General features: G+C 48.3%; 8 protein-coding genes and 1 non-coding gene across 9 annotated transcripts; 5 read left to right on the top strand and 4 right to left on the bottom strand.

The window, feature by feature from the left end:
- The first annotated feature begins 1,685 nt into the window (after window positions 1–1,685).
- Window positions 1,686–1,759, top strand: ALT_t103. Its single transcript has one exon. It is a non-coding gene; the product is annotated as a tRNA-Ile (tRNA).
- A 493-nt stretch (window positions 1,760–2,252) lies between these two features.
- Window positions 2,253–3,764, bottom strand: ALT_5185 (cytochrome b2, mitochondrial; the record flags this gene model as incomplete). Its single annotated transcript, XM_033555382.2, has 3 exons — window positions 2,253–2,431; window positions 2,481–3,150; window positions 3,222–3,764. 3 exons carry the CDS (start codon window positions 3,762–3,764, stop codon window positions 2,253–2,255), a joined length of 1,392 nt encoding a protein of 463 aa, XP_033411273.2.
- Window positions 3,765–5,159: 1,395 nt separating this feature from the next.
- On the top strand, window positions 5,160–6,263 carry ALT_5184 (3'-5'-exodeoxyribonuclease; the record flags this gene model as incomplete). Its single annotated transcript, XM_033555383.2, has 4 exons — window positions 5,160–5,195; window positions 5,260–5,437; window positions 5,511–6,001; window positions 6,069–6,263. The coding sequence occupies 4 exons, from the start codon at window positions 5,160–5,162 to the stop codon at window positions 6,261–6,263; spliced, it is 900 nt and encodes a 299-aa protein (XP_033411274.2).
- A 1,116-nt stretch (window positions 6,264–7,379) lies between these two features.
- On the top strand, window positions 7,380–8,287 carry yphA (tyrosine phosphatase family protein; the record flags this gene model as incomplete). Its single annotated transcript, XM_033555384.2, has 5 exons — window positions 7,380–7,434; window positions 7,503–7,665; window positions 7,719–7,914; window positions 7,968–8,217; window positions 8,274–8,287. 5 exons carry the CDS (start codon window positions 7,380–7,382, stop codon window positions 8,285–8,287), a joined length of 678 nt encoding a protein of 225 aa, XP_033411275.2.
- Window positions 8,288–8,793: 506 nt separating this feature from the next.
- Window positions 8,794–10,421, bottom strand: ALT_5182 (uncharacterized protein; the record flags this gene model as incomplete). The annotated part of the gene is made up of 3 exons (XM_033555385.2): window positions 8,794–9,543; window positions 9,611–10,252; window positions 10,332–10,421. 3 exons carry the CDS (start codon window positions 10,419–10,421, stop codon window positions 8,794–8,796), a joined length of 1,482 nt encoding a protein of 493 aa, XP_033411276.2.
- Window positions 10,422–11,222: 801 nt separating this feature from the next.
- Window positions 11,223–17,197, top strand: ALT_5181 (uncharacterized protein; the record flags this gene model as incomplete). The annotated part of the gene is made up of 13 exons (XM_033555387.2): window positions 11,223–12,146; window positions 12,207–12,237; window positions 12,292–12,366; window positions 12,420–12,431; window positions 12,487–12,691; window positions 12,752–13,144; window positions 14,062–14,119; window positions 14,196–14,361; window positions 14,419–14,689; window positions 14,744–14,916; window positions 14,974–15,016; window positions 15,068–16,602; window positions 16,662–17,197. 13 exons carry the CDS (start codon window positions 11,223–11,225, stop codon window positions 17,195–17,197), a joined length of 4,422 nt encoding a protein of 1,473 aa, XP_033411278.2.
- An 868-nt stretch (window positions 17,198–18,065) lies between these two features.
- On the bottom strand, window positions 18,066–21,561 carry ALT_5180 (RAD52 DNA repair protein RADC; the record flags this gene model as incomplete). Its single annotated transcript, XM_033555388.2, has 9 exons — window positions 18,066–19,066; window positions 19,123–19,300; window positions 19,359–19,538; window positions 19,602–19,688; window positions 19,764–20,064; window positions 20,135–20,162; window positions 20,563–21,010; window positions 21,066–21,412; window positions 21,477–21,561. 9 exons carry the CDS (start codon window positions 21,559–21,561, stop codon window positions 18,066–18,068), a joined length of 2,655 nt encoding a protein of 884 aa, XP_033411279.2.
- A 1,493-nt stretch (window positions 21,562–23,054) lies between these two features.
- Window positions 23,055–24,290, top strand: ALT_5179 (vesicle-associated membrane protein-associated protein C16G5.05c; the record flags this gene model as incomplete). Its single annotated transcript, XM_033555390.1, has 7 exons — window positions 23,055–23,094; window positions 23,157–23,227; window positions 23,299–23,321; window positions 23,388–23,446; window positions 23,508–23,623; window positions 23,679–23,783; window positions 23,850–24,290. The coding sequence occupies 7 exons, from the start codon at window positions 23,055–23,057 to the stop codon at window positions 24,288–24,290; spliced, it is 855 nt and encodes a 284-aa protein (XP_033411281.1).
- Window positions 24,291–25,045: 755 nt separating this feature from the next.
- On the bottom strand, window positions 25,046–26,494 carry ALT_5178 (sphingolipid delta(4)-desaturase family protein; the record flags this gene model as incomplete). The annotated part of the gene is made up of 3 exons (XM_033555391.1): window positions 25,046–25,846; window positions 25,947–26,225; window positions 26,288–26,494. The coding sequence occupies 3 exons, from the start codon at window positions 26,492–26,494 to the stop codon at window positions 25,046–25,048; spliced, it is 1,287 nt and encodes a 428-aa protein (XP_033411282.1).
- Between the last annotated feature and the right edge of the window lie 137 nt (window positions 26,495–26,631).

Below are 26,631 nucleotides of genomic sequence, written 5' to 3'. Positions count from 1 at the left end.
GGGGGAATGGCATAGGATGAGCTCTACCTACCTTAGATCGTCCTTTTTTAGGTAGCTTCCAAGTGGATACCTGGAACACTGGGGAACGGGGCGGTCTGGCCAAGTCTGGCTATGCTGACTTTAGTGACCCAGCGGATTGTAATAGTAGCAACGACTAGCAACTAAAAAGTGCGGTTAAAGGGATCGACAGCGTACAGAGTGAGCAGTGTTCTGGGCAGGCAGATTTTGGGCAGGCAGATTTAACGTAGGCAGTAAGGGATTTGTTTGTCCGAGAATCAAAAGTGAGAAAAAGCAAACACAGGGGAAATGATGGGTCTCCTTCAACAGACCGAGATGGGTGGGCGATGAGGGGTAGAAATGTGAAATAATGGTAGGGGAAGGGGAAGTAGGATGGAATCTGCGTCGTACATTTTGTACTACTTGTACCTTTGGAGTGACCGTAAATCTACACCGTACTCCGGAGATGGAGGTATCCCGGATTTGGATTCTGCCAGACTAGCATCGTACTATTTCTACTCTGTTGAAGTGTTGAAGGATGAGACGAGAATTATGCCATCTTCCCCGGTGCCCCCGGTTGGTGAAGCAGCCAATGAATCAGCCTGCGGTCCCATTTCTATGAGACTATGACTGCGGAACACCATTGAGACGGAGAGTTGGTCAGTTGATGATCATCTGAGCAACCTAGAAATCGACCACCCACCATCCACATTCGGACTTTGCGAGCATCTTCTCCGACTGGCACGTTTTAGATTGACCTTTCTTGTTGATCTTCCCCTCATTCTCCCGTCATACACTGGTGACGTGAAGTAATTGTACGGATAAACAGTGTAATGCATGGTAAACTTCCGGGGTCCTGGTCTTCCGGAATGTATATGATAGGAGGCAGTACAGTTGATCCTTTCTTCCTTCGCTCCGACTCGCATATCCAACGTAAAATTGTATGTTTGTCCATGTCATTGACGCTCTCGTAGGATCCTGCTAAACATAACCCAACCCCGAGTTGATCGAATGCGCGCCAGCTTGCCTTGATAGTCGGTCGTTTGCGCTCGCCAGCAAATGTATGCCACTAGACTGCAGCAAAAATAAAGATGACAGCGGTAGTACTTTCGCAACCGGCAGGGGTTCAACTTCTACAATGTGATAACTCAGTGTTGTCTGGAAACGAATAACATTCGCATATTTCCATGCTGGGTAGACGGAACTTGGGTAAGATTAACAAAAAATGTCGAATGGTCATGTGGTCATGTATTCGGGACTTGTCTCCAGTGAACCTATCTTCACATCTGTAAAGTCGGGTCCCGGCGAGTTCCTTGAACTGCTCTAGCGCACTCAGCGCTCCTATTCTGGAAAGGCATCTTGATGAGGCTTGGCGTAATAGCTCTCTCAAGCTTCGCTGCTGGGTGTGGCGTGAAGCAAGTAAGGTGAAGGAGGATTACCTAGAAACATTGACCAAATCAACTACTGGTAGTCTAATTTTATCGAATATTTACTGGGTCTTGCCCTCAGAAACTTCACGTACTTTACTTCTCTCTCGATCCTTAATCGACTCCTCTTCTACAATCTACTAGTCAAATACTTCACGTTCCTTGGTTGCAACGAATACTGCGGATGTTCCATGAGGCACTTTAGGACAATGATTTCTTGTCTATTGATGTATCCCTAAAAACTTGAGGCCTTCAAGAACTGGTCGCTTAGCTCAGTCGGTTAGAGCGTGGTGCTAATAACGCCAAGGTCGCGAGTTCGACCCTCGTAGTGACCATTTTTTGTTATTTTCTTCGTCTTTTTTTTTTGCTCTGCCTGTCTCATCTGGAATGCAATATGTGATTTCAATATCATGATGAGATCTCAATATGTTATTATTGTAAATATCGTCTGAATATTTACTCAATTTCCGTAACATGGTGGTGACGACCAACATATATATATATATCTTGCGGCATATCCCTGATGTAGACTAACAATAAGTACGAATCAGAAGCTAGACCACTGGCTACAACTGCAGCAGAAGAACAACTATGTCCATCAAGTTCAGTGCTTCTTCGTGAATCACCCGCTCGAAGAGGTGGCTGTGTAAAAATACCAAGCAAGGGCCGGTTTCAGCAATCAGAACATGATACGAGTGAGGCCTAATGACAAACTTCTAGTATCCATCATAACGGATCACTGCTCCAGTGTATGTATTACTTGTATCATAAAATCTGAATGCACGGGCTGTGAGAGAAATACCCTCGTGAATCCCCATCTCATCAGGTTTAAAGCTTGGCGACTTCCTTTGAACGCCGACCCTTTGCAACCGCTCGGGCATACGGATGTGACCGAGAGTCAGGAACTAGATGATCAATATCGCCCGTGTGGACCATATGAGGGCCAGCCTCATCAAGTGACGTAATCCCATTGTTCCGCATCGCTGTCTCTAGCTCATCTTTCATAACTGCAATGGCTGGTTAGCTTCATAGGTTTCGACGTGCGACATCACCTACTGTCTATCAGATGTTCGACTCCTTCCTGCCCGTAATTCGTGGCGAAGAGCATGCTGCGCCCCATGCCGACAGCGGTGGCACCCAGGCAGATGGCTTTGAGTATGTCCGTTCCCCGACGGATTCCGCTGTCCACATATATCTCCATCTTGTCGAAGATCTCCGGACAGCGCTTATGAAGCTCAAGCAGAGTGAGTATAGATGGAGGGCTCGTGTCAAGATTGCGACCTCCGTGATTGCTGAGAAGAATGCCATCCAACCCAGCCTGCATCGCCAAGATCGCGTCATCCGCAGACATCACTCCCTTCAGACACACGGGTAGATGCGTATGCTTTCGAACCCACACCAAGTCATCCCAAGTCAGTCCAGGGTCAATGAAGCCGGCCATAACACGTCCAAGGCCGCCGCCCTTCTTGTCGTTCTTCGCTCGCGCCGGTGCCATGGGCACAGACAAGTTCTCATCGGCTTTGACTCGCTCATCCGCTTCCCGTTTGCCTGGCCATGCAGCATCGACTGTCACAAAAACTGCCTTGACGTTCGGATTGGCCGAGCATTGACGAAGAAGCGCTGCAGACTTCGATCTGTCTCGATTAACGTACAGCTGGAAGAAGAAATTTGCCGAAGGAGCCGCGTCTTTCAGCTGATCCAGAGTGTACGAAGAATTGTTGGAAACCTTCCCTATAATGAGCACTAGAGCTTGACAACGCGCAATGGGACGAAATGGGATATAAGATCATGACGTACTCCTTGCATGATACCTTTGCGCTCACATGCCCGGGCAATCGCACACTCTCCCTCCGGATGGATAAGCTTAGCCATAGCAGCCGGGCTTACGAACAATGGCATGCTACAACTGACGCCGAGAATCCTGGTGCTTGGATCTACGGATCGAACGTTTCGGAGGACGCGAGGTCGAAACCAGATCCTGTCGAAGCAAGATTTGTTCGCATCGCGAGTGATGAGATCGGTCGAGGCGCTGGAATAAAATGCCCACGTCTTTTTGCTTGCGGTCTTGGACGCCACAAGTTCGAAATCGTGTGAGTTGATCAGAGTGTGCAAGGGCGGCTTCTCGTTGTCCAGGACGACCTGTGGATTCTCGCTGGGAGGCTGTTTGAGCCATTCTTCATCGATTGCGGACGTGTCGAGGATTCCCTTGTACTTCTCTGGCGGTAGATTTGATTTGATGACACCAGGAGAGTGAACCTCTGAGTAGGCCTTGGTGGCATCACGGCCCGCGTATTTCAGAATGACTGAATAACGTGAGCTTTCTGAGTTCGGTGCCCGCATAACCGGCAAATCTTACTTTTTGACCCTCCGGGGTGTTCCTCCACAAAATCAGTTACGTCCCATACTTTATTATCAACAACAATCCAACAATCATCAGGCGATTTGTGTTTCAACACCTCTTTAGTGGATAAAAGCTTCTCGCCAGCCATCTTTACTTTCCTGAAATTCGCGCAGTGCAGTGGTTTGCAGAACAAATCCTTTCGAAGACTCCCAGCCGAAAGTGATTATACTCGAGCAACTGCAGGAGATGAGCCTGAAACGGATATTAGAGGCGCTGTTGGTTATATAGACTGGTAGCTGCATTGCACTTCGGAGAGCTCTCCACAAGGGCCTAAGCAGAGTGCGGAGAAGCGAATTTTGCTCCACAGCGGCCTAGGGCCGCGTTTGGGGGTTCACAACTAGCCCGAAGTGCTGGAAAGCATGAACAATTAAGGAAGGGCTGACGGATCCACGAATCAAATTATTAGAGTCACCTTGGGAAATTCGGGATCAGAAATACCGAGAATGCTATCTTTCGTTCTCACAATGATTCTTGATGCCTCAAGCAATCTCAACAACAAGGGGGAACATGGGGAACATTTGCTTCGAATGTATGTCCGGTAACTCAGCAGAGATGGATATAGAAGAGGCAACCTACTTTACCTGTCTCTACTCCATTTGCCTTTTTTCATGAAGCAAAACATAGGTACGCTTCAATTGTTGCAGACATCGATTCTTGCTTTTCTCTCATGCACCGAACTGCCAGATTCTCTCGGTCGAAAGCATCGGGGCCGTCGCCGACAAAACCAGTCGACATCGGGTTTCGCTCCGGGGAGGGCTTATGTAATTTACCACGTGCTTTTTCTCCAGCCACACAGGGGCAGAGGGGATTTGTGGCTAAGCACTACGGAGTACTTGGACACAATTTGGAGAAATCTGATCATTGTATTCCGGCACATGATATCTACTTGCTTGCCAGGAATCTAATATTGCCCACAGACAGTGCTCGGAGTGACTTCGTACATCTTCAACGAAGTGACTCATTGTCTGATGCGTGTGACTCACAGCGTAGGCAATATTCTGAAGGCTGTCGGGAATAGTAATTGTACCTCTTTCCTCGGTTGCGTAGGATTCAGGATCAGAGAAAAGTCCCTCAATCTACACTCGCAACTGCCTCTGGGTTGCCCTGAAAATTGTTCAGGTATGTTTAGACGGTTAAATTCAATCTCACAGCGGAAGGAATGCTCCTCTGCTTGATTAGATGGATTGGAAACGGTAGTATTGCAGATTGGCTCACCGATAAATGCAGTCTCAGGGAGTAGTCTGCTGAAGTCAGGACGTACCTCTTCTTATTCTCTCTTGAACTGCAAAAGATATTACTGTTCTGCTGTGAATAAAGCACCAGCCAAAGTCAAGATGAGTGATTATAGCAAGCCCTTGAGATATGTTGATGTAAGTGTTCCTTTACAAGCATCGTATATCTGCAATGACTGTTGCTAAGATCGACTGCTCCTAGATTGGAATCAACCTTGGTGACCCTGTATTTCGAGGAGAATATCACGGCAGGCAGGTTCATGACAATGACCTTGACGATGTCATTCAGCGTGCCCGCGATGTGGGGTGCACGAAGTTCATGGTGACTGGTTCAGATCTAGTAGAATCTCGGCATGCTATTCAGCTTGCTCAAAGTTACCGTAAGTTGCACACCTAACTTTCCCTTACCCATTGTTTCTTTGTGCTATGAAGCCTAACAAGCTCGGCTACCAGCTGGTTTCTGTTACGCAACTGTTGGTGTTCATCCATGTCAAGCAAAGCTCTTCGATGAATTTCCTGGCGGTCCAGACAAGATGTTGGAGGAGCTGAAGTCTCTGGCGCTGGAAGCAAAAGCAGCCGGGCATGCTGTTGCATTCGGTGAAATCGGTCTAGATTATGACCGACTGTTCCTCAGCGCCAAAGAACCTCAGCTGAAATATTTCGAAGCTCAACTGGATCTTGCGGTGGACATACAGCTCCCGCTCTTTCTTCATTCCAGAGCCGCCAGCGAGGATTTTGAGAAGTTGCTAGCTCCCAGACTGGAGAAACTTCCCAAGAAAGGCTTGGTGCACAGTTTTACAGGGACAATGGACGAGATGAAACGGATGCTGGCGCTGGGTTTGGACATCGGTGTCAACGGATGCAGCCTGAAGACGGAGGAGAACTTGGAGGTGGTGAAAGCTATTCCACTTGATCGAATCCAGATAGAGACAGATGGTCCATGGGTATGGAGTTCTCATCTCCCTTGCAACATCCTCACATTCTTTCCTCTCTGACTGGCAAATCCTTTAGTGCGAGATCCGGCCCTCTCACGCATCCGCTAAGTACCTGGAGGGTTCTCCAGCATTGCCCAAGGCAGTCAAGAAGGAGAAATGGCAGAAGGGCCTTATGGTCAAGGGTCGCAATGAACCCATTGCGATAGCCCATGTTGCCCATGTCATCGCTAGATTAAAGGATATTACGGCGGAGGAGGTTTGCGAGGCGTAGGTTATTCGGATTGAAACTTTTGGCCACTAAGGAGCTGACTTCTCCATACTTAGGGCTTGGAATAACTCAATAAGTATGTTCGGACTCGGAGAGGAAGTGTCGTAACTCTTTGCTCTCCGTGTTTTGAAGCTGCTCACCGGAAGGGGAGGGAAACAGTTGCTTGGGATTTGTCAAGCCCAGTCATTCTGTCCATACCCAAACTTTGACTCCGATAGATAGAAATGCTTGCAAGCGTGTAATGAATTTTGATTTCCAATGTTCATGGCCAAGCTGTCTGGTACAAACTGACCGAAGCTCTGCTGATTCGAACGCTTCAGGCGTCGATTTACAAAGTTGGCATCGTCTGACAAAGAAAGCAGTCCATTTCCAATCACTACGAAAGTGATTCAGCAGAGAAGCGACTTCAACTGTGACTCTTTGCTCCTGCCATGATATTCTGAGCCGGGACTATAACGGACTCAATATGAGGCTATCTTTGTTGAAGCAATATGCTGTGACAGAAGTTGGTAGCCATGTTTTCCACTTGCAATTGCTGAACGCCTTCTAGATCTTGTTCCCTAGCCTTCAATATAGGGCTGTTTCATGCCAGATATCGCAGGTCAAGCTCGTGCTAGCGCGGTTTTTGTCAAACTGTGCCATTCACTCTGTTGATATCCCTCCTCCAGTAGCTCACCGCCCATACTTCTTCAACAGTCTATGTCTCACTGTCTATGTTGTTGTTATTGACGAGATAACGAAGATAGCCTACTCACTGATCTATTCTCTTTCTTGCTTTCCCATCCTGTCTCCTGACACTCTCGAATACCTCCATCATGGCCTCTCCTCAAGCCTTTTTGTTTGACTGAACACCGGTTCATCGGGCCATCGACTTTCTATCCTCGGACTCTCCCATAGAACTGACGTCTCTTCCGAGGACACTCTTACAATCCGTCCTGGAACCTACCGTATCCAGATTCCTGGGTTGGTAGACACGTCTCAAAGCTCGTTGCTCTGTATTCCCCTGCCTCGAGGCATATCGCAGGCGCCTGACGGTTCCCTTCAAACAAGGGAGCGTTGAGACCACCAAGACGCATCAAGGCTGCCCTGAATTTCATCTATGTCAAAGAAAACATTACGATGGCTACGCCGCTTAGTGAGAAGTCTTCCAATAGCTCCCTCAGGGCTAAAGCAGGTGAGCATTTTTCAGTTTGTTGTTGGCCTTTGCAGTGAGCCTTTTACTGATTAGACCGCGTCAACCAGGTGAAAGGACTCGTCTCAGAGAAACATCATTGGAGTCGGAGATCATCCACACTGAAAAGTTGCCTCCAAATTTCGGAGAGGTTGTCAAAGAAGTCTATAGAAGCTCTTTTCCGCACCCTTGGCATTTCCAAGCACTAAAGAAGCTGGGCCTCAGGATGATTGTGTAAGTGGCCGCCATATAAGATCATCACCCCTTCCTTACGCTTGTCCACATAGTACGTTAGTTGAAGGGGATTACACTCAGGACCACCAGGTCTTTCTCAAAGAGAATGGTATAGAGCATCGTCGCATTCTTATCCTGGCAAACAAGGATCCCACGATTCGAACTCCGGACCATGTCGTGAATCGAGTCCTGGAAATTATGCTCAACAAGGCCAATCACCCACTTCTTCTACACTGCAACAAGGGAAAGGTGAGCGCAAAGGCCGATAATACGAATTCGACCTGACTAACCAGTCTTGATAGCATCGGACTGGATGCATTGTCGGCTGCTTTCGGAAGGTTCAGGGCTGGGACATGCCAGCTATTCGCAAAGAATACATTAATTTTTCGTGGCCGAAATCAAGGCCCCTCGACGAACGATTCATTGAACTTTTCGATGACACAAGACTCAGAGCCCTCGCTGTTTCTTCTGGTGCAAGCTCATGGCCTGCTGGTGTAATGCTCAATCCGCTTCGCGAAGAAATAGTCGAGGACGAGAACGCCCCGAGAGGCAGTAGGCATTCTTCTGCCAGTGTATTTCACAAGTCCGACGCTATGTGATGGACTTAGCGCACTTTGCATGACTATCACACTATCTGATGAAGGACTGGATGTCTTCGACGGGTACTACTGTACCGATGTTGAAACAATTTGACCGCATGGAGTACGGAGCACGAAGGTGCATTGGGACGGCGCATGTTGACTCATAATTGACCGTGATCTCTCTGTCAGATACCCAACACTTTATTGACTGATGCTACAGTGGCGTGTTCGGTGTATGGTGTTGCGAATGAACGGTAATTCGGGCTAATGTTATGAATTAATTCAGGTGTGGGTTTCTCTTACTTTGTCTGAGAATAGATGGATAATCGATGGCTGCACTGGTATCTTCTCTTATTATTCTAATAGAACACAACGAGTACCCAATCTCTTTGGCTGAAGTTGGATCCTCTTGATTGTGAACGCAGCCTATTAGGCCTATTTGAAACGTGTCAATTTGTTGTAACGCTATGTAGTTGATAATGTATATACTGTAGAAGGTCATTCATGCAGATAGATACCCTGCAGCTCGACAGCCTGTTATTACAGATTATAGAACCCAATTGTGGTCACACAGCATCAGGTCACAGTCCTCATCGGAAGTCTCACAAGTCCCCGAGAAGCTAGAGCTATAGGGAAGAAGTTGTGGGCTCGTAGACTCATCTTCAAAGCAGTCCGATGCCAGCATCTCGCCATCACTTATGGAAAGGTGGCAGGAGAGTTGCTCAGAAAGATTGAACACGGATATTGTGGTTTTAGTCTGGGTATGGTCAAGTATTGTCTGGTCTTCCCAAATTCGATCAAGTTTGGTATCCCCATGCCCCAGCATATCAATTGAATGGTGTGAATAATTTCCATCAAAGGATAAGACGGAGTTCGTCTCGTCTTCCTCCATGAGCTCCTGGTCCTCGGAGTTGCTTCCCAAATAATAATCGGAGTCGTATATCTCGTGATTTTCACTGTTCAGATCATCGTGAAAGTCATCCATGCCTACTTCTGACAAAAGATCCTCTTCAGCTCCTCTAAGATCATCGGCGGAAGTAGTCACAGCATCTGATGCACTCAATTTTCGCGAAGCGCGGGGATCATATAGTTGCTTCTGGGCAATCTTCCAGAGGGCAGTCTGCATTGCTGCTCTAAAGTCGGTCGACCTCGGTGTCTGAGACGCTTCTGTTTGAGAATTATGCAAAGCTTGAAGATCGTTAAGTCTGCTTTGTAAAGTCGGATTTCTTGACGTTTTCAGAACTGAAGCTAGGGACTTCGCGATGGACGGAATCAAGTGGGATCGCTGGTTCATGGCCTGTGGATGGAGACATGCGTGTCAGTTATATGTACCCTTCTTGGTGAAAGCCAATCAGGAATAGTACCTCACGGTAGCCTAAGCTGAACACCGAAGGCACAATGCGTGACAGGGGTTGGAGAACCCTGTCTCCTGAGCTCTGAGTGCCTGTATCACTCTGCCGACATCTATCGACTATGAGCGATCGAAAGCCTTTCCTGAACAGTTGATCAAGCTCGTTGTAAATCTGACGATCAGGGTCTTCCTCCATTCGGTAGTCGTCTTTCATATCCCCAAGCTCCTCCAAGAACAACCGTGTGCTGCTGTCCATGAATTCGTCTACACAGTCTGTTTGCGTCACAGGAAGCTTCGGAAAGCCTTGTAGGCCTTCTATTGTACTCCATTGCTTGGGATTGGCTATAAATGTTTTGGGAGGTACTGAGATTGGCAGGTTCGGCGCTAATTGGAAGTATTCCTGTCTGACTTTGTTCGAGTCGTAGACTTCAAGGAATACGTTTATCGTAGACAAGTATGCTGTGTGAATATTCGCAGGAGGAGCAGCATCCCCGTCGTGTTGCGCCGATATTGGTACTCGTAGGAATCTGTTTGTTGACGGCCGTCCAGCTTTTCTTCGCAATCCAAAGGAAAGCTTGATGGTCGTTGAATTGTCCGATCCGGACAAACGGTCGCAGCTTCGGAGTAGGACAGCAAGGTCCAAATCTGACCAGAGCTGCAGGGTGTCTGTCAGTAGATCGGTCGATCACAGCCCTGTGTAAGTGGTTCTGGGTTCTTGGCCCGTGATAACGTACTTTTGACTTGCGAATTATATCCCCTACGTGAGAGATGAAAGATGGAACTGGCTCGGAGAAATGAGATCTGGTAGTGACGACGACATGCATTTTAATTTCTGGTGATTGGGATATCCATATCAATCCAGAATTTATCAGTTTATCAAGATCCCCAGGGCGTCCAGAATTCAGATTTCCTGAGAGAGATATGTCCAGCGACGCACGTAGCATCAGAGACAAATCTGAGTTCGAGTGGGAGAGATGGATTGTATCTTGCCCTAGGCCAATAACCAGGGTCATGGTAAATGATGATTTGATGCTTTCAGCAGTGACTGATGATTCTCCGAGCAGTAAGAAGGGACTGGATTGGCAAGTCTTCTGTGTGCTTTACCTTAGCCTTCGGTTCTTCACGCAGGGGTGTTTGCATTACCTTATCAAATGCGGAGACATACAGCTGCTATCCTGGTCAGGTACATTTAAAATGTCAGTATCTACCAGAGCAACTCATTGTTTTGTTTTACTGGTATTTACTGCATTCAATAAATATACTACTGCAATCGGACCATGATATACTCATTGCAGTAGGGCTGTAACACTGATTGTTGGGAATTTGATTTATGTTTAGCACAGTAGATGATTTAATAACTTTCATAAAAAGAAGTCCATGGATCCAGCACATACTTACTTTCCATTCAACCTGGTCTGTCTAATATTAGAAAAAACGTAGATCAAACATGGCCCAAATGTTTAGTAGATGTGACATGCAAGTATAACTTGTAGCTGTGATTGGCTGTGGTCTTTCTTTGTTTGCTTATCGATAAGCGCCATCACGTGTGATCTTTGTGGTTACCTGGCCCCAAACGATGATCGGTTGGTAAAAAGGTGAGGTTACCATGAGCTTCAAATTCAGCAATGAAAGAGGATGAAGGACGGGAATCTCTATTACTTGACCATTATGGTCCAGATGAAGGAGAATCTCAATCGTTGCTCTCGGGATCTTCGAGCAAAGAAACCGATCGGCCAACCCATCCCCTTCCAAACAGTCCTCCCCTGATCTCCCCTTCTGCTCCTCCTGGTTCGCACCAGTATCGATCGTCAATCTCTCAGCCTGCTCCGGATGGGCAACGTCGCCCTCGTACAATGAATCGTGTTCGGTTTGATATTGAGGAAGAATCGGAAGAGGAAAGTCTCCCGAACGGACGCTCTCGCGACTCGGAGGACTCGTGGCTGGAGGAGGAGGATTATGCGCGGCCAAATGCAAGCCGATCGGGAAGAAATGGCAGAGGTCAGATGGTTCCTCTTTTGACGGATATAGAGGCGCCCAGTGTAACCCTTGCGACCTCCGATGATTTCTTCCCTGAGGATCACCTTGAGAACGCGAGGCCGAGGAGCGGAATGCGGATGGCCTTCATGAATATGGCCAACAGCATTATTGGAGCTGGTATCATCGGACAACCCTATGCGCTTCGGCAGGCGGGCATGACAATGGGAGTTTTACTCTTATGCGCGCTCACAGTCGCAGTGGATTGGACAATTCGCTTGATTGTGGTCAATTCTAAATTGAGCGGCGCGGATTCCTTCCAAGCAACGATGCAGCATTGTTTCGGGAAGAGTGGTCTCATTGCGATCTCCGTCGCTCAGTGGGCTTTTGCCTTTGGTGGTATGATTGCATTCTGCATAATTGTGGGTGATACTATACCGCATGTTTTCAGCTCTGTATTTCCTTCTCTTCGAGAGATGTCCTTCCTCTGGCTCCTTACGGATAGGCGAGCTATCATTGTTCTTTTTGTCCTGGGAGTCTCATACCCATTATCTCTGTACCGGGACATTGCCAAGGTGCGATTCTAATACTCTCTATGCAGCGGACGAACATTTCCGAGGCTAACAATGCAGCAGCTGGCTAAGGCGTCTGCGTTAGCGCTCATAAGTATGTTGGTGATTGTCGTTGCTGTAATTACCCAGGGATTCCGAGTTCCCTCAGAATCTCGTGGCGAGGTGAAGAGCCTACTTTTTATAAACTCTGGTTTCTTCCAGGCCGTGGGAGTGATATCTTTCGGTAAGTTTGCCTTGTCCAGAGAACCTGAAGTTCTAGTGTCTAACCGACCATAGCCTTCGTTTGCCGTATGTCGCCCACCGCATATACATAATCCGCAAGACCCTAACTGACCGTCCAAAGACCACAATAGTCTCTTGATTTATGGTTCTCTCAAGAAGCCAACCATGGATCGCTTCGCAAAAGTAACCCATTACTCAACCGCCGTCTCCCTTTGTATGTGCTTGGCTATGGGTGTCTCAGGCTTCCTCTTCTTCGGATCCAAGACCCAAGGCAATGTGCTCAACAACTTCCCTTCTGATAATATAATGGTCAACATCGCGCGGCTGTAAGACCTCTTCCATACGACTAACAACCCTTGCTTAACCTAACATCAAATTGTCTGCAGTTGCTTTGGCCTGAATATGCTTACAACGCTGCCCCTTGAAGCCTTTGTTTGCCGGTCGGTCATGACGACCTACTACTTTCCCGACGAACCTTTCAACATGAATCGACACTTAATATTCACGACATCTCTGGTGGTGACAGCTATGGCCATGGCCTTGTTCACCTGTGATCTTGGGGCTGTATTCGAGCTCATTGGCGCAACAAGTGCAGCTGCTTTGGCGTACATATTTCCTCCGCTTTGTTACGTGAAGTTAAGCAATGCGAGTTGGAAATCTAAGGTTCCCGCATATCTGTGTATCGCCTTTGGTATCACAGTTATGGGAGTCAGCCTGTTGCAAGCTGTTGCAAAGATGATAAGCAGTGAGTTTGGGCCCTTGACGTTGATCTTCTTGAGGTCAGATCCGCTAACAGGAGAAATTCGCTGCGTAGATGAGGGTGGCACGAGGACTTGCAGTGCTTAGCAAGTAGTAATGCCTGTCTAAATATATGATTGCACCTTTGATCGGCCCATAGACGTCTCTCTCAGTCTTGGGACCGTTGTACATATACACGAATTACTTTCAAATAAACTGAACTCTTACTGATGAGAGATACCGACATGCCAGGAAGGGCCTCGTTGTAGTTTTGAAGAGTCTCCAGTTTCAGGTATTCTTTCCTTCCAGATACCGTGAAGCTGATTCTTTGACACATCACCTTTGAAGGCTCTATTGGAGTCTGATGTGATCTGGGATGCTCTGAGTATAACACTAATCCTTGTTCAACTGCTTCTGAACTGAGACTATGATCAGAGAGACACAGCGGTCTACATACAATCAGTAGAGTCCTTCCGTTTCAGTCCACTAGTTGCGTTTGCACTTGACGCCGTAGCAACAAACCACTGAACATTCCCAACACAATTTCTTCTTTGTTATTTTACTTCTCTTTTCTCTCACACTCCCCTCCCTCTTTGTTTTCCCTGCACAATTCTCTGGTTTATGAAGCAGTTCATTGTTCCCTTACCTCGGTTTACTCCCAAACTGCCATAATCATGAAGGGGATAGTCACCTTTCCTACAGACTCCCACTAGACATTGGAAGAGTTTTTGTTGACCTTCAGGTATCTTCTGACTCTGAACTGACAACTAGAAGATCTTCCGCTACTTGCATCTTGACTTCATTTCGATTCTTATCAACAGAGAGTGGGCCCTCTGTTTGTTCCCCTGTGGTGCTTTGCTACATTCACTCATTCTCTTCATCGTCTCTGACTCTGGAAACATACGTCTGTTGCACTTTTGCTTACACATTTCCATTCTCGTACGTTCATATCTTGCAGATCTGAGCAAGTCATCATGGACGAAGAGGCAATCGAGCGCCTGAAGAGGCTTCAAATGGTAAGATAATTGTGCCTTATTGATACCGTCATAAGATGCTTGTAGGAGAGTCTGACTAACACTGAATTGTATATAGGAGGACCTTGGGACGCTTAGAAGAGAGTATATCTCGACTGTTGACACCAAGAAGTTCAAGAATATTCGCTTGGAGGATATCGAAGCCGCGCGAATGATATATGTTGCTGGATCAGACGCTGCGCGTCTGGCCCAAGCGAATCAAGCACGCCTTAACGCTTGGGCAAGTGAGTTTCTCACTACATTAAAAAATTATCCTGATTATTGGCTAAGATTTGAGAAAGATGCACACAAGGATTTAGGCGACCCGGCTGATCAAGAGCCTTTAGACCATCTTCTGAACGGCCAGAGCCACCGTCTTGGACTGCGCGCCGTGATAGAAGGGAGTGGTGGCCAGTCTTACTCAACAACCACCAAGAAGAATGATAGTTTCCCTCAGGTTGCGGGCCGTGCTCCGAGCGGCCGCTCTGCATCAACGAGAGGCTCCAAAACAACCGGCCGTGGCGGTGGTGTCATCGGTACAAGAGGTCGTGAAACAAAGCAGACCTCGCCAAAGTAAGCCACTGATCCCATTAGCAAGCCCGTGAATCTGGCCTAACCCACAACCAGCGCTCAGACAAGAGTCACACACCAAGGCGCCGTCGCAAAGCTGGGCAACCATGTGGTCCAGTCCCCTCACGCCAGGAAGCACCTGCAGGATCCTGCTCTTGATATCAATAATGAGCCGCCGAAGAAGGGTAGGGATGTATCTGCCTCGAAGTCGCAAACAGTTGTTAAAGGTGGTAAGTACAAGCCTCTGCGAGCTTGAAAGAAAGCTACCGATTGACTCTTCCGAGAAGGCGCGAAAAGAGACCTCGTTTTTCTCAAAACTAGACGGCCTACGTAAGTTCAACATCCACCGAGCCTTGGACACAATCTGACATTGTGCAATAGTGCTAACACCGATTGGTCAAGAGTCCTCAGCCCTCCTGAAGACTTCCTTTCTATCGCGCGCGGTTGTCTGGTCAATGGGAGGGCTTCGAATGTCCCAATAACTGTTCGTACCACGGGTTCTGAACAGACTGAAGTCACAGGGGCCGTTGATCACGAAACTCCCCAATCTATCAACCAACCTGAGGAGGCCAATGCGGGCCGAGCGTACGAGGACTCCATCGTTTCTTTCCGTTCAGACGCGGACTCAGTGGCAGTCGCTACGCCTGTGTCCTCTAATAATGATCAAACATCTCGGGTAAGCATAGCCCAGGCAGCTCATACAGCGAGTGAAAGAAACCAGCGGTTTGAGCCCAGCAGACTACAATCTCCACAGCAAGGGAGACCGCAGCACGTCAAATCCACCTCCGAACAATCAGACGACAAAGCTCAAGTTGGAAAGCAAAACCAAGACAACGCGCTTGTTGATGTCTCAACACCGCCGTCCGGCTCAACTACAATCGTCCAGAGCAAAGATCTCTACTCTGCTAATGTCCAAGCCGAGGGGAAGACTGGAATTCTCCTTGACTTCAATTCCACTCCTCCAAGGAAGAGTCTTCCGGGCACGGAAGATAGTTTGTCGATGAGCCCAGCCCTGCAAGATTTGGAAGGCATCAATTTTCAAGCAAATGTTGCACAAAGTCTTCTTTCGAGGCCAGAATCGCGGCCAGAAACGCAGATATACTCTTTCATTAAGACTGAGCCAGTGGGTTCGAGGAACTCTTCCAGCCCAAGGATCGGGGAAAGCAGTGAGGATACGATGACCTCTACGCCTGACGGTACACCATCTGATCTAGCTGCCCTCCGAGAAAAGCTCGCACGCCTTTGCAAATTTGTGGAGGAAACATTGCGCCACCATGTGCCTGAGCCTCTCCGAGATATGGACTTGCAAGCTCTCAGGAAGTACGAACAAGAGCTCAAAGAGATACTTTCCTTGCACCAACGAACGGTGCAGCAGACTGCCTCACAGACTGTCGGAAAGCGACAGGAAATTCTCTCATCTCACAAACCTGGGGTAACGGAAGCTAAAACAGCCGTGGAAGGAAAACATTCCAAGATATCCCCCCCCACACCGTCGGTCTGTTCTGCTCCTGTGAAAGCTCCTGTTGAGGAAGGCAATAGTAGACTTAGTCTGCGTTCCGAGGACACACCTAGTCCGTCTAAATTCAATGTGCAAGCGAAGGAATTCGTCCCAACGGTTGCTGCCAGGAATCCCAGTTTCTGTGGCTGGCGAGATACTAAGCCTAGCCCTCCAAGCTCAACAACCTCCGAGTCACGAACTGGACAGTCACAACATTCTCGCCAGAATAGTCAAGATCATATGCTTATTGATTCGACTGCTTCCGTTTCTTCACGATTCACATCTCAGCTCCCTCCGCGCGGACGTCAGGCCAGTGAGAATCATATCTTTGGTGATCATTTATTGCCCGGTAGGGGAAGACTCAACGGTAAGACACATGGGAACGAAGCATTATTGTCAGATAAGAACGCGTTGAAGGGTATGTATTCTTATATTTGTGATCTCTACCTAATCATTGCTGACGCCTCATTTGTCTAGAGCCGGATAATACTCGTCCGAGATTCTTGACACCAACAATGCCACAAGCCCTTACTGTGCCTAGAGCAAGACCTTCCGTCCCCGAAAGCATAAACACGCATGGAACATCGAACTCGGAATCTGCCAAATCCACTAGTGCGTCGTGCAGTATCTATGAACCTTCTCCGAGACCTGTCGGGTTGGCAACCTCTGCGCCAGGGACTGGATCTAATGGTGTGAAGTCAAATTCAGACTCAGGCCCATCTACTCCTACTCCTGTGCCCAAGGCAGTCAAAGCGGTGCATAAAGCTATTCCGAAGGTGAGCGCTATTTCGCAGGTGAATGCATTGCAACGGTCCATGCATGCTCCAAACGTGCAAGAGAATCCCACGGTCATGAAAAGTCTGAGCCCCTCAACATTGGGGGGCCTCAGAGGCTCGATCCACACAACCCTCGTGGTGCAAAAGCCTACTGTTGCAGCACCTGAGAATCGCAAGTCTAGTGGCCTTCTGGGCTCGAGATGGGCAAGCTCTGAGACTCAAAAACCACTACGTTGATCATCGCACACAGCCGTGATTTGCTTCGTCCGACTGTCTTCTCCGACCGATATTACATTATTTCCCTTTCTCTTGATTATGTGTCACGAACCTCCCAAATGTGAAATCTGTACGAGTAGCTATCCCTCACTGTCCTTACTCTAGCTAGCACTCCAACGCTCATATGTATGTATGGTTGTCATTACCATTTTTAGCACCTCTACTTCTTTGTCCTTTCGAGAGCACCTTCCTTTCTCGTGCCCCATCGTATGTAGGCAAGATGAGTGGCGACAAGAGTACTCAACCGATACATTCTACATTAGAGCACAAGCATTTTGACTATATGGCGGTGTTACACTGCGTACAGTTACTTGATGTATTCGGACTAATAATGGAATCTGTTCGTCTGCAAAGGTAGTGACTAAGGCTTGCAATGCCTCGTCGAGTCCGTTAGACCGTCGCCTGATGCTGTCTGATAGCTCTCCCTGGCGCGAGCCCTGTGATTGAGAAAGTGGAACATGCAGAAAAAGGGGCTAATTCTTGCCATCTTAGGCTTAAGGGCTATATATGATTCATGCTTGAATGATCCTTGACGGCAAGCAAACGATGCAGGGCGCATCCATCAGTCCTTTCCTTGTTCGGAGTCAAGCAATCATTTAATGCTCATTGTAAGTCATTCCGCCCTGAAGGCCGGTCAAACGGACGGCAAGTGCCCAAAGATAAAGATGAAGATGCAGATCTAGCTGTAACCATCAAGCAATGATCAAATGCTAATCTGCCGTCCCAGTAACTATGCCGTTATCGCCTAAACGCCGGCTACTCAACAAATCCTCTAAAATGACAACGAGGAGGTAAGCGAAAATAATGAGCGTGAAAGACCAAGTATACTCTATTGCTGCTGTTGCTGCTGTTGCTGCTGCGGCGGTAAGGCCGGCGTTGAATTTCCATCAATCTTGGGTCTTTTGGGATCATTGGCATTGACTGCTGAAGCAGGCCCGCTGCTGCCAGAGACAGATGCATTCGTCACGTCACTTAAAGGCGGTCGTTTCCCATTAACGTTGGGTGGTCCAAATCCGGCTCTGTTTGCAGCTGCGTTGCTTGCAGCGACTTTTGGATCGAGATTTTGCCGAGTCAGTGGGCGGTATGATGAAGTCGTCTGACCCCGGTTCATCATTGGACTGCCAGTACTACCAGGGGCGCCAATTTTTCGATGCATGTCCGTGGAAGGATTGATAAAGTCGCGCGTATTGTTCGAAGCTGGCGAGGCTCCCGCAAGCATTGGCTTCGATATCGGGACACTCTTGCTATGATCGACGCCTGCTGTCTTGCGGATCGAGGGACTTTCGGCGTGGGGATCGAATTGGGGAGCATTCACAGCAGTATGTGGGTTTTCCCGCAACAAATCTACTGCTCGAGCTGAAAAGAATGAGGCGGGCGGAATAGAGGGTGAACTGGCCGGGGGAGCAGTATCCTGAGCTTTAGCGTCAAATTCTCGCTTGATAGGCATTTGGCCTGCAGCGCCCGGCAAGTTTGAATCTTGGCTAGTCCTTGGTTGATCAGGGGGTGCCATCCTGCTGTTTTGAAAGTTCTGCTGTTGTCCTTGCGGGACAGGTTGCCTTTGTCCGACATATTGGTTTTGCAGGGCAGGATTGTGTCTTTGATTGAGAGTGGGCGGAACGGAAGGTTGTCTGTTGTTGACTGTTTGGTTGAATGGCCTTTCTGGCCTAGAAGGTGTCACGACTGCCGCGTTTGGGCGGTGAAAATTCCCCTGATGGCCTGTCTTTACAGGAGTCGGCGGTTGTGGTTTTGCTTGGGTTTCTAGTTCCAGCACTATCTCATCAGGGTTTCCAGAGGCCGTGACTCCGAAATCAGCCTCGTCAAAGAGATCACCTAAATTCATTAGCCCTGAATGAACAGAAGAAATAAACACGGCCTGTTTTGCTTACTTCCAAACTCCCCATCGCCATCAAACACAGCAGTATCATTTGTACTTGTAGTATTCCCAGCATTTGGTAGACGAGGAGGGAGGTCGTCATCCTCTGGGACGGGTTTTGGTAGAACAGGCTCCTTCTTTATCGGTGCGTAGTCAGGATGCCGGTGAAGTTCGTCAACATCCCATCTCGCCTATAGGTTCGTCAGAACAAGACATTGTTCGAGTATCATGCCGAGGTTAGCAACATACAGGAGTGGCTTTCACTTTGGTGACTTTCGCAACATAATCCTTGTCGTAAATGCAGTTACCCAGAACGTTGCCAAAATTTCTCAATGCACGTTTAAGTGCATCAGTAGTTCCTTCTTTCTTGGCCTTTTCAAAAGCAGCAGCCTTTCCTTTGCAATTCTCAATATGACCGTAACCGATGTCCTGAGTTGATCCAGACCAGTTAGTAAGGGCAACCGTATGAAGTACGCAACCGTGAACACATACTTCATGGTAAGTACCATCCTTCAGTGTTACCCTCACGATGACCGATAGCCCCAAGCTGATCTTCCCAGTATTTTGACTTTCCTCAACCTGTCACGAAGCATCCATTAGCAATTTCTCCCAACCACCGCCCGAACGCGTTCTGATCCGTTTCATCGAACATACAAAATCAATCTGAATATTCTGTATTGAACTCGACCAGCCATTGAAGCCGAACACCTCATTGGCAAGATTGATGCATTTATCCGCGGATAGATAGTGCACCTTCTGTCCCGCGGCGCCAGGCCTCGAGGAGATGTATTCAGGGCCCAATTTCTTATCTAGGCGTGCTTGGAGCGTAGCAATTTCCTGCGCTGTATACTCGCTGATCCGCCGAGGCGGCTCTTCAAATGGGTTGCCGGACATGTTTCCTGTCGAATTTGGCATCATGACGCATACTGGACCACTGCGGTGTTGGTCGCCGACACTGCAGTAAGTCGCGATTAGTTTTGGTCATGGGCATAACAATACGAATAGAGTATCACATATTAACTTACGCGGGCATAATTCGGTGATATGAATAAGCTGCGAAATATCAGGTCATTGAAGCCCGCGCGTATTTATGCTCTGTCGAGCAGGACGATGAGGCAATGAGACTGATGAGTATACAATGATGAAGAGCACGAGGTAATGAGACGCGTCAGGCAACACGGACATGTCGCGACATCACGTGATCACACTCATGAATACAATTACTGGCCCAGCGCTCAATTCACTGATTGGTAGTTGCGTGTCTGGATATCTATTACTTCAATTTTTACGCAGTAGACTTGGTTGGATAGTAATTGTCTGCGTTAATATCGTAATCAACGTGCAAAGTGGTTGCAGCCTGATTAAGGCGGCCAGCTTCACCGAGTCCAATACCACAATCACTGGACTATAAGGCTGGCGCTGGGAACAAGTCCAAGGTCTTTTAGAGACTCACCAAAGAATTCGGCGTCGTATACTTTTCTGGGAAAGTTTTGCACGAAGCTTTGCACCTCAATGCCGTCCTCCTGTTGCAAGGCTGCGGCAACTTCGAACAAGGTAGTAGTGACGGGCATTGTTTTCATGACATTCCCCTTGGGCGTCTGGAATCTCAGTCGAGTCTCAGTGTAAGCAGCTGCGGGCTTGGAAGCAACAGGTCCCGAGGTTGTAGGCGCTGGAGCAGCTTGTTGTGCAGGAGGTGCCATGCCGGCACGCTCGGCTTTCTCCCGCTCAGCTCTCAGTCTCCGCTCTTCTTTATCCGCTTCGATCCTGGCTTTAATGCGACGCTTGGCTTCAAGTTCCTCCAGTTTCTCTTGCTTCTTCTTGGCCGCTTCCTTCATCATCTGTTTTCTCTGCAGCTCTTCCTTGATGTCTTGCGATTCTTTGGTGCTCTTCCGTCGGATTTCCTGTACCGAAACTATCAGTAGGTGATGTTGAACGGGGCTGGCAGAATGCCCTCACCTCATTCCTTTTCTGATCTAGTTTATCCTGCTCAGTCTGTACCGCTCGCTTTGCGGCCAACCTCTGCCGGAGCTCCTCCAACCTGGCCTTCTTCTCCTCCTCTGTCAAGGGTGCAATCTCCTCCGTTGACTCTGAGAAGTCCACATGCCCGGACTTAGATGCGTGAAATTCTGCCTGTGCCTGGCTGCGGAACTTTTTCCCACATTCGTTACAAGCCAGACTGCGGGGTTCTTCACCGGGTTGCAATGCGGGCCCCTCCTCATTCTCCCCTTGTTTCGACCCAGCAGCCTTTATTTCCTCCAACGACTTGTCTTGGTTTTCCTCAAGCCACTCTAAAGCTCCTTGGACTGAAATTGATCGAAAGGAAAGATCAGTACTTCATACGAGGTGAGGAGTGAGGGGTGCCCTTACGTCCACCGGTTCTCGCCACCGCCAGCTCCGCTCTCTCTTTATCGAAGCCCATTTCAATGAGCTGATCCAAGTCTGAAGTAGCCATCTCGTAAAGCTGAAGTGATAATTCTGAGGAAGGTGATGCCCTGACGTGGGGAAGCTGTCGAGAGTTCGGAGCGGAAGTAAAGGCCAAGCCGTATAGACCCTAAAGCTTCTCCGATATGCTAGAAGAGAATGTCAAGGTTAGATAGGTTGGTCTATGCAGCTGCTCAGGGGCCGGAGCGCGATTGGAAAAAGCTGCGGTTGGCTGAAGAGGAGATTGTACACAGCAGTAGGTAGATAGATGCCAGTTTACAAGTGACGTAGAGAGGTACAGCCTTTGAGCTTAGGCGGCGAAGTGAGAGATGCGGGATGGTCCACTTTTATTAATAAAGGGCGGAGTTCTAGGTACCAGAAATCTTACATCTTAGTACTGTTCTAGCAGCATAACCGTCCTGACAAAGAACTAAGATTTGTTCCCATTAGGGCTGAGATAATGAGAGAAATGAAAGCTGTGTTGTTTTCACTGAGGGCGCATGTAATATAACTCAATGGGAAAGAGACTTACAAATGCTGAAAGATTGTCCACAACGGGGTACAAAGTAGTATATAAGTGATAAAGTTGGGCAAGAAGAAGCATCTAGGGAAGATGGTTACTGAATAGACAACCGTCGACAGGGATACTAGCCAGCTATCGGCCCAGTTCAGACCATGAATGTTGGTCTTCTTATTGTATCGAAAGGGCTGTCTCACTTCGCCGACCATTCCATACGGAGCCACTGGTCCCGTGATAGCTCGAAGGAAGATATCTAGTTATTTCCGATGACACTGTTGTCTCTTAATAGAGATTGAACAAGACTGATGCAGTGAAAATCTGACTTGCAATGTCACATCAATATCCCCGACACTATAAGAGTACAAGGATTCAGGATTTCTCTCTGCTCTGAAAAGGATTATTTCTCCGGTGAAAGGATGCCACATCCATACATGTGTCATGTCCTCATTCCTGATAAACAAATCGGCTTCCTTTGGTTCACGATCGGAATGTTTCGAGGATCTCGGCCTGTGGATCCCCACGCTGTCAACAGAACCAGAACGTACAGATCGAGCATCGACGTATGTATCCGTTCTATGAGGCCCAAGCACAAAGATATTATGAGTTCGAAGACTTAGTTAGTGAAGAGGCCGACACTTTAGATTTGCCCAGGTCATACCTCTGAGCAGTTAAAATATGCCGTTGATCGTAAAGGCACCTGTGATGACATCACCTGACTTGAGCCAAACGTTGCTGATTAATCAGCAGACAAGCACCAATGAGAGCGCAGAGCGGGACTTGCGATATGGAAACGATCCATTATTATTGCAATCAGCTACGTACCTTACTCCGTGATCACCTAAACTACTCCCTTGGCCGCTTCACGATCTCCCCTACCTTATCCAACCTCCACATTACCGACTAGCTTAATCCACCCACTTCCTTTTTTTTTTCCTGATTTGAGTGTCTCTCCATATCTCATCTGCCTCGTTCGCACATCTAGTCGCCTTTATTCCGTTACAGCAATGTCCATTCTTCTGGAACCACCTGAGTTGGGGTTCAAACGTGGGTCTTCCCAACCCGGGATTTGTGGGGGACTGGAACATATACGCTGACTGAGAAATCAGGCCCTTTCGATCGCGAAGTCTGTGAGATTCTACACTTGAGCAATACTAATCCAGAGCCGGTGGTCTTCAAGGTATTTAGCAAATGCGCCCCCGGGAAGAGTAGCCTACCATGATCGCACACTAACAAGCCTGTGTGCGTTAGGTCAAAACAACCGCTCCGAAACAGTCCGTACCTCCTCTAGAATACTAGCTTTGCATATCAGACTCGAGTATTGACTGACAGTCAACCAGCTACTGCGTTCGCCCTAATTCAGGACGGATAGAACCTGGCAAGAACGTGGATGTCCATGGTTGGTTCATATCTTGAAGCTAGTGCTCAGCCCTTGGCGGGAGTGCTGATCAGTCGAACAGTGTTACTTCAGGCGATGAAGGAAGAGCCTGCGCCTGATGCCAAATGCAAAGACAAGTTCCTGGTTCAGACCGTCGCCGTGACTGGTGACATGGAGTTCTCCAATGTTTCTTCGATTGTTCGTCTGTCCCTTGCTGCAAGTTGCCCTGCCATACTTTCTAATAGCTATTTAGTTCGAGAAAGCTTCAAAATCCTCCATCCAGGAGCGCAAGATCCGTGTGAACTGGCTGCCTGCAGAGTCCTCAAATGGCGAGCAGGGGAAGGAGACAAACGGAATTGTGCGCCCCCTTGTCGCATATCAATTATCAATTCCTAGATCACTCATGACTAACTCCCAATTCTAGAGTGCACCCGAAGAAGAACCCCCTTCCTATACGTCACCTGCTGCGAACTATCAAACTCCTGCAGTTGGGGCTTCCACCAAAATTTCCAATGACACGTCACCTATCCCACCGCCAGATTTCAGCGAGAAGCCCAAGCGGGATACGTTCGCCCAACATTCAAATGAGACTTCAGCCACATCTGTCAAATCAAACACATCGGGTATCCCAGCTTCAGCTGATGAGCTGAAGACTCAACTTTCGGAGGCTAATGCTCAGATTGAAAAACTCAAAGAGAGACTTGCGGACCAGGGATTGAGACAGAGGAAGATTGGGGGCGAGAACGAGAAATCAGCGTCTACGATGCAACGACAGCAGGTCCAACCCGTCGCCGCAGGTGTGCCATTGCAGATCGTGGCTGGGCTTTGCTTGCTAAGTTTCTTGATCGCGTACTTCTTTTTCTAGATCAATTTTCGCCTTTCCCAGCCTCTTTCTGTCCGGACTTTTCTTTTCTATGTTTCTATTACTTACAGACCCGCTGTATTCTGTTGTGAAGAGCCCTGTCTCTCTAATTTTCTTTTAAGGCGTCAGCTTGCACTTGTATGCCTTCCATCCTTTACAGCTTGCCTTGTCCCATTTTTTGTCTCCCCATTCCTTTTGAAAGTATGATTTCCTAGTTACCCTTTATGATACGAATCCAGCAAATGGCAGCGATTTCTGTCCGTACCTCGCGGAAGAGCACGGGGATTTGTCTATCAAATACCACGCGCAACTTTCGCTTGTGTCATACGAATTTCCTTTAAAGCTCTTCTGGCTTTGCCGCATGACTATCTTTCATTCTTCGTCTCGGTCTTCCTTTTACGGGCATCCAGTTGCCAACTGTTAGCAAGCCATTGTATTTCTTAGACGATTCTCGACACGCTCATAGCCAGGCTGTATCGGGTACATTATGATGACGTTACTGAAATGCCAATGAATGTTTCTTCAAAAACTCCTTCATTGCAGATGCCTTGCTTGTCAGATTTTCAGTATTTATTTATCTCTTGTAATCTATGTAAGACAGTCGTTCTGAATGTGGAGTAACTGGGCCCTAAATAGATGTACACTGTTTTTCGGAAGTTGTTGCCAAATGAAGTGGCTCCACTCGACCCTTTCACGTCCACATAACTTGGAAAGAGTTCTTGTCGAAACTACACTTGATGATATAGGTACTTCAGAAATCAATTCTGAATCTCGCTTTCCTTCCAACCATCTCCCCCTTCGTCGATTCCGGCCGAAGCAGCAGATATCCCCTCCCCCGCTCGGCCATTTCCGCCTCCACCAACGAGACGACCGCCCTGCGCTCTCTTGACACGGCACCACATGCCCACATTCTTATCCAGAATGAACGTCCAGATGACCCAGACCCAGCTGCGGTGGCAGGGGAGCGGCTCGTAGAACTCTTTCGCGATGCGGTGAAGTTCATGGAGCCTCGTCCACGGGATGGCCGGGAAATCGTGGTGCTCGTTGTGCAAGCCGACATTGTATGTCAGGATGTTGAGGGGCCCATAGTAGGAGTATGTCTCTGGTGGCGGAAGGGAGTCCAGAGGGTGCGGTTGCTGCTTTTGCTTGCTGGTTCCGCCGTTCGCCCGCATTTCCTTCTGCTCTTCAATGCTTTCTGTGCCGCCACTCTCCACCCGGGAGAAGAAGTAGTGCTCGGCGATAAAGTGGCCGGCACAAGGATGGAGAGAGCCGGCGAGGAAGGAGCTGAGGAGCAGGTAGAGTACTGGCTGGAGCGAGCCGCCGCAGAACTTGGTGAGGGCATAGTCGAAGGAGAGTTGAGTCATGAGATTAAGTAGGTGGATGTAGGTGAATGGAGGACTGTAGATGAACATCGGGCGGACGGCGTAGAAGAATATCTGGAAGGTACAGAAGAATGCCTTGCCCAGGAGGGAGTCTAGGAAGAAAGCTTCAACGGCGGTGGGGAGGTCGGTGTCGAGACCTGCGACGCCGAGGGATTTGTGATGTGTGAGATGGTATGGCTGTAGAGAGAGACAGACAAAATGTCAGCAGGTCCGCGTTTCTTTTACACCATTGCTCAGTGGATCAGTGTCACGGTTTGGAGTTTCAGAAACCACATACTCGAAAGGCGGCACTATATGGGAGCCCGATAGGAAGATTGGCGATGATTGCCAACAGCCGATTGGCCATTGCTGAACGAAAGGCCAAATTATGCGAGATCTCATGGATCGCAAGGAATAGATTCTGGTTTGCAGTTGCCCCGATTATATACGCCGTTGCCCAGAATCGCCATGAAAAGAATGATGTATCGCGCAGGAGATATGCGCAGCAAATCTGAAGGGTAACAACGCCCAGAACGACATATTTAGTGAGAGGCTCAGGCCCGCAGAGCTTGGTTACCTAGAAATATTGATACAAGGTTAGCAAGCTGGCTGGTGTTGTTTAACAAAGAGGACACCTACCTCTGGATGAGCCTTGATGATCGCCTGCCGCCTCGACCGATGAGGCTCTTCAGTATAGGTCCAGAAGAATTGATCTTCGACCGCCGACTGCTCCGGGGGTGGAATTCTCGTCGATGGTTGAGTATCCGATGAAGACTTATCGCTCTGGTTCTTTGCGGCGGACACGCGGAGGTGAGGCGCAGAGGCAGTTGCAACGACAGAGGGCATGGTGGTGTAAGGGAATTGCAAGACTCGTAACAACTTAGCCCATGGATGCAGCAGGTAAAAAAGAGTGAACTGGAAAACAAAAAAAGACAGATATGGGTCAATTGACGTTGAGCCTTGACTATCAGACAACAATAATA

Source organism: Aspergillus lentulus (genome assembly GCF_001445615.1).
Source record: "Aspergillus lentulus DNA, contig: Alt09, strain: IFM 54703, whole genome shotgun sequence".
NCBI lineage: Eukaryota > Fungi > Ascomycota > Eurotiomycetes > Eurotiales > Aspergillaceae > Aspergillus > Aspergillus lentulus.
This window is presented reverse-complemented; position numbering and strand designations above follow the sequence as displayed.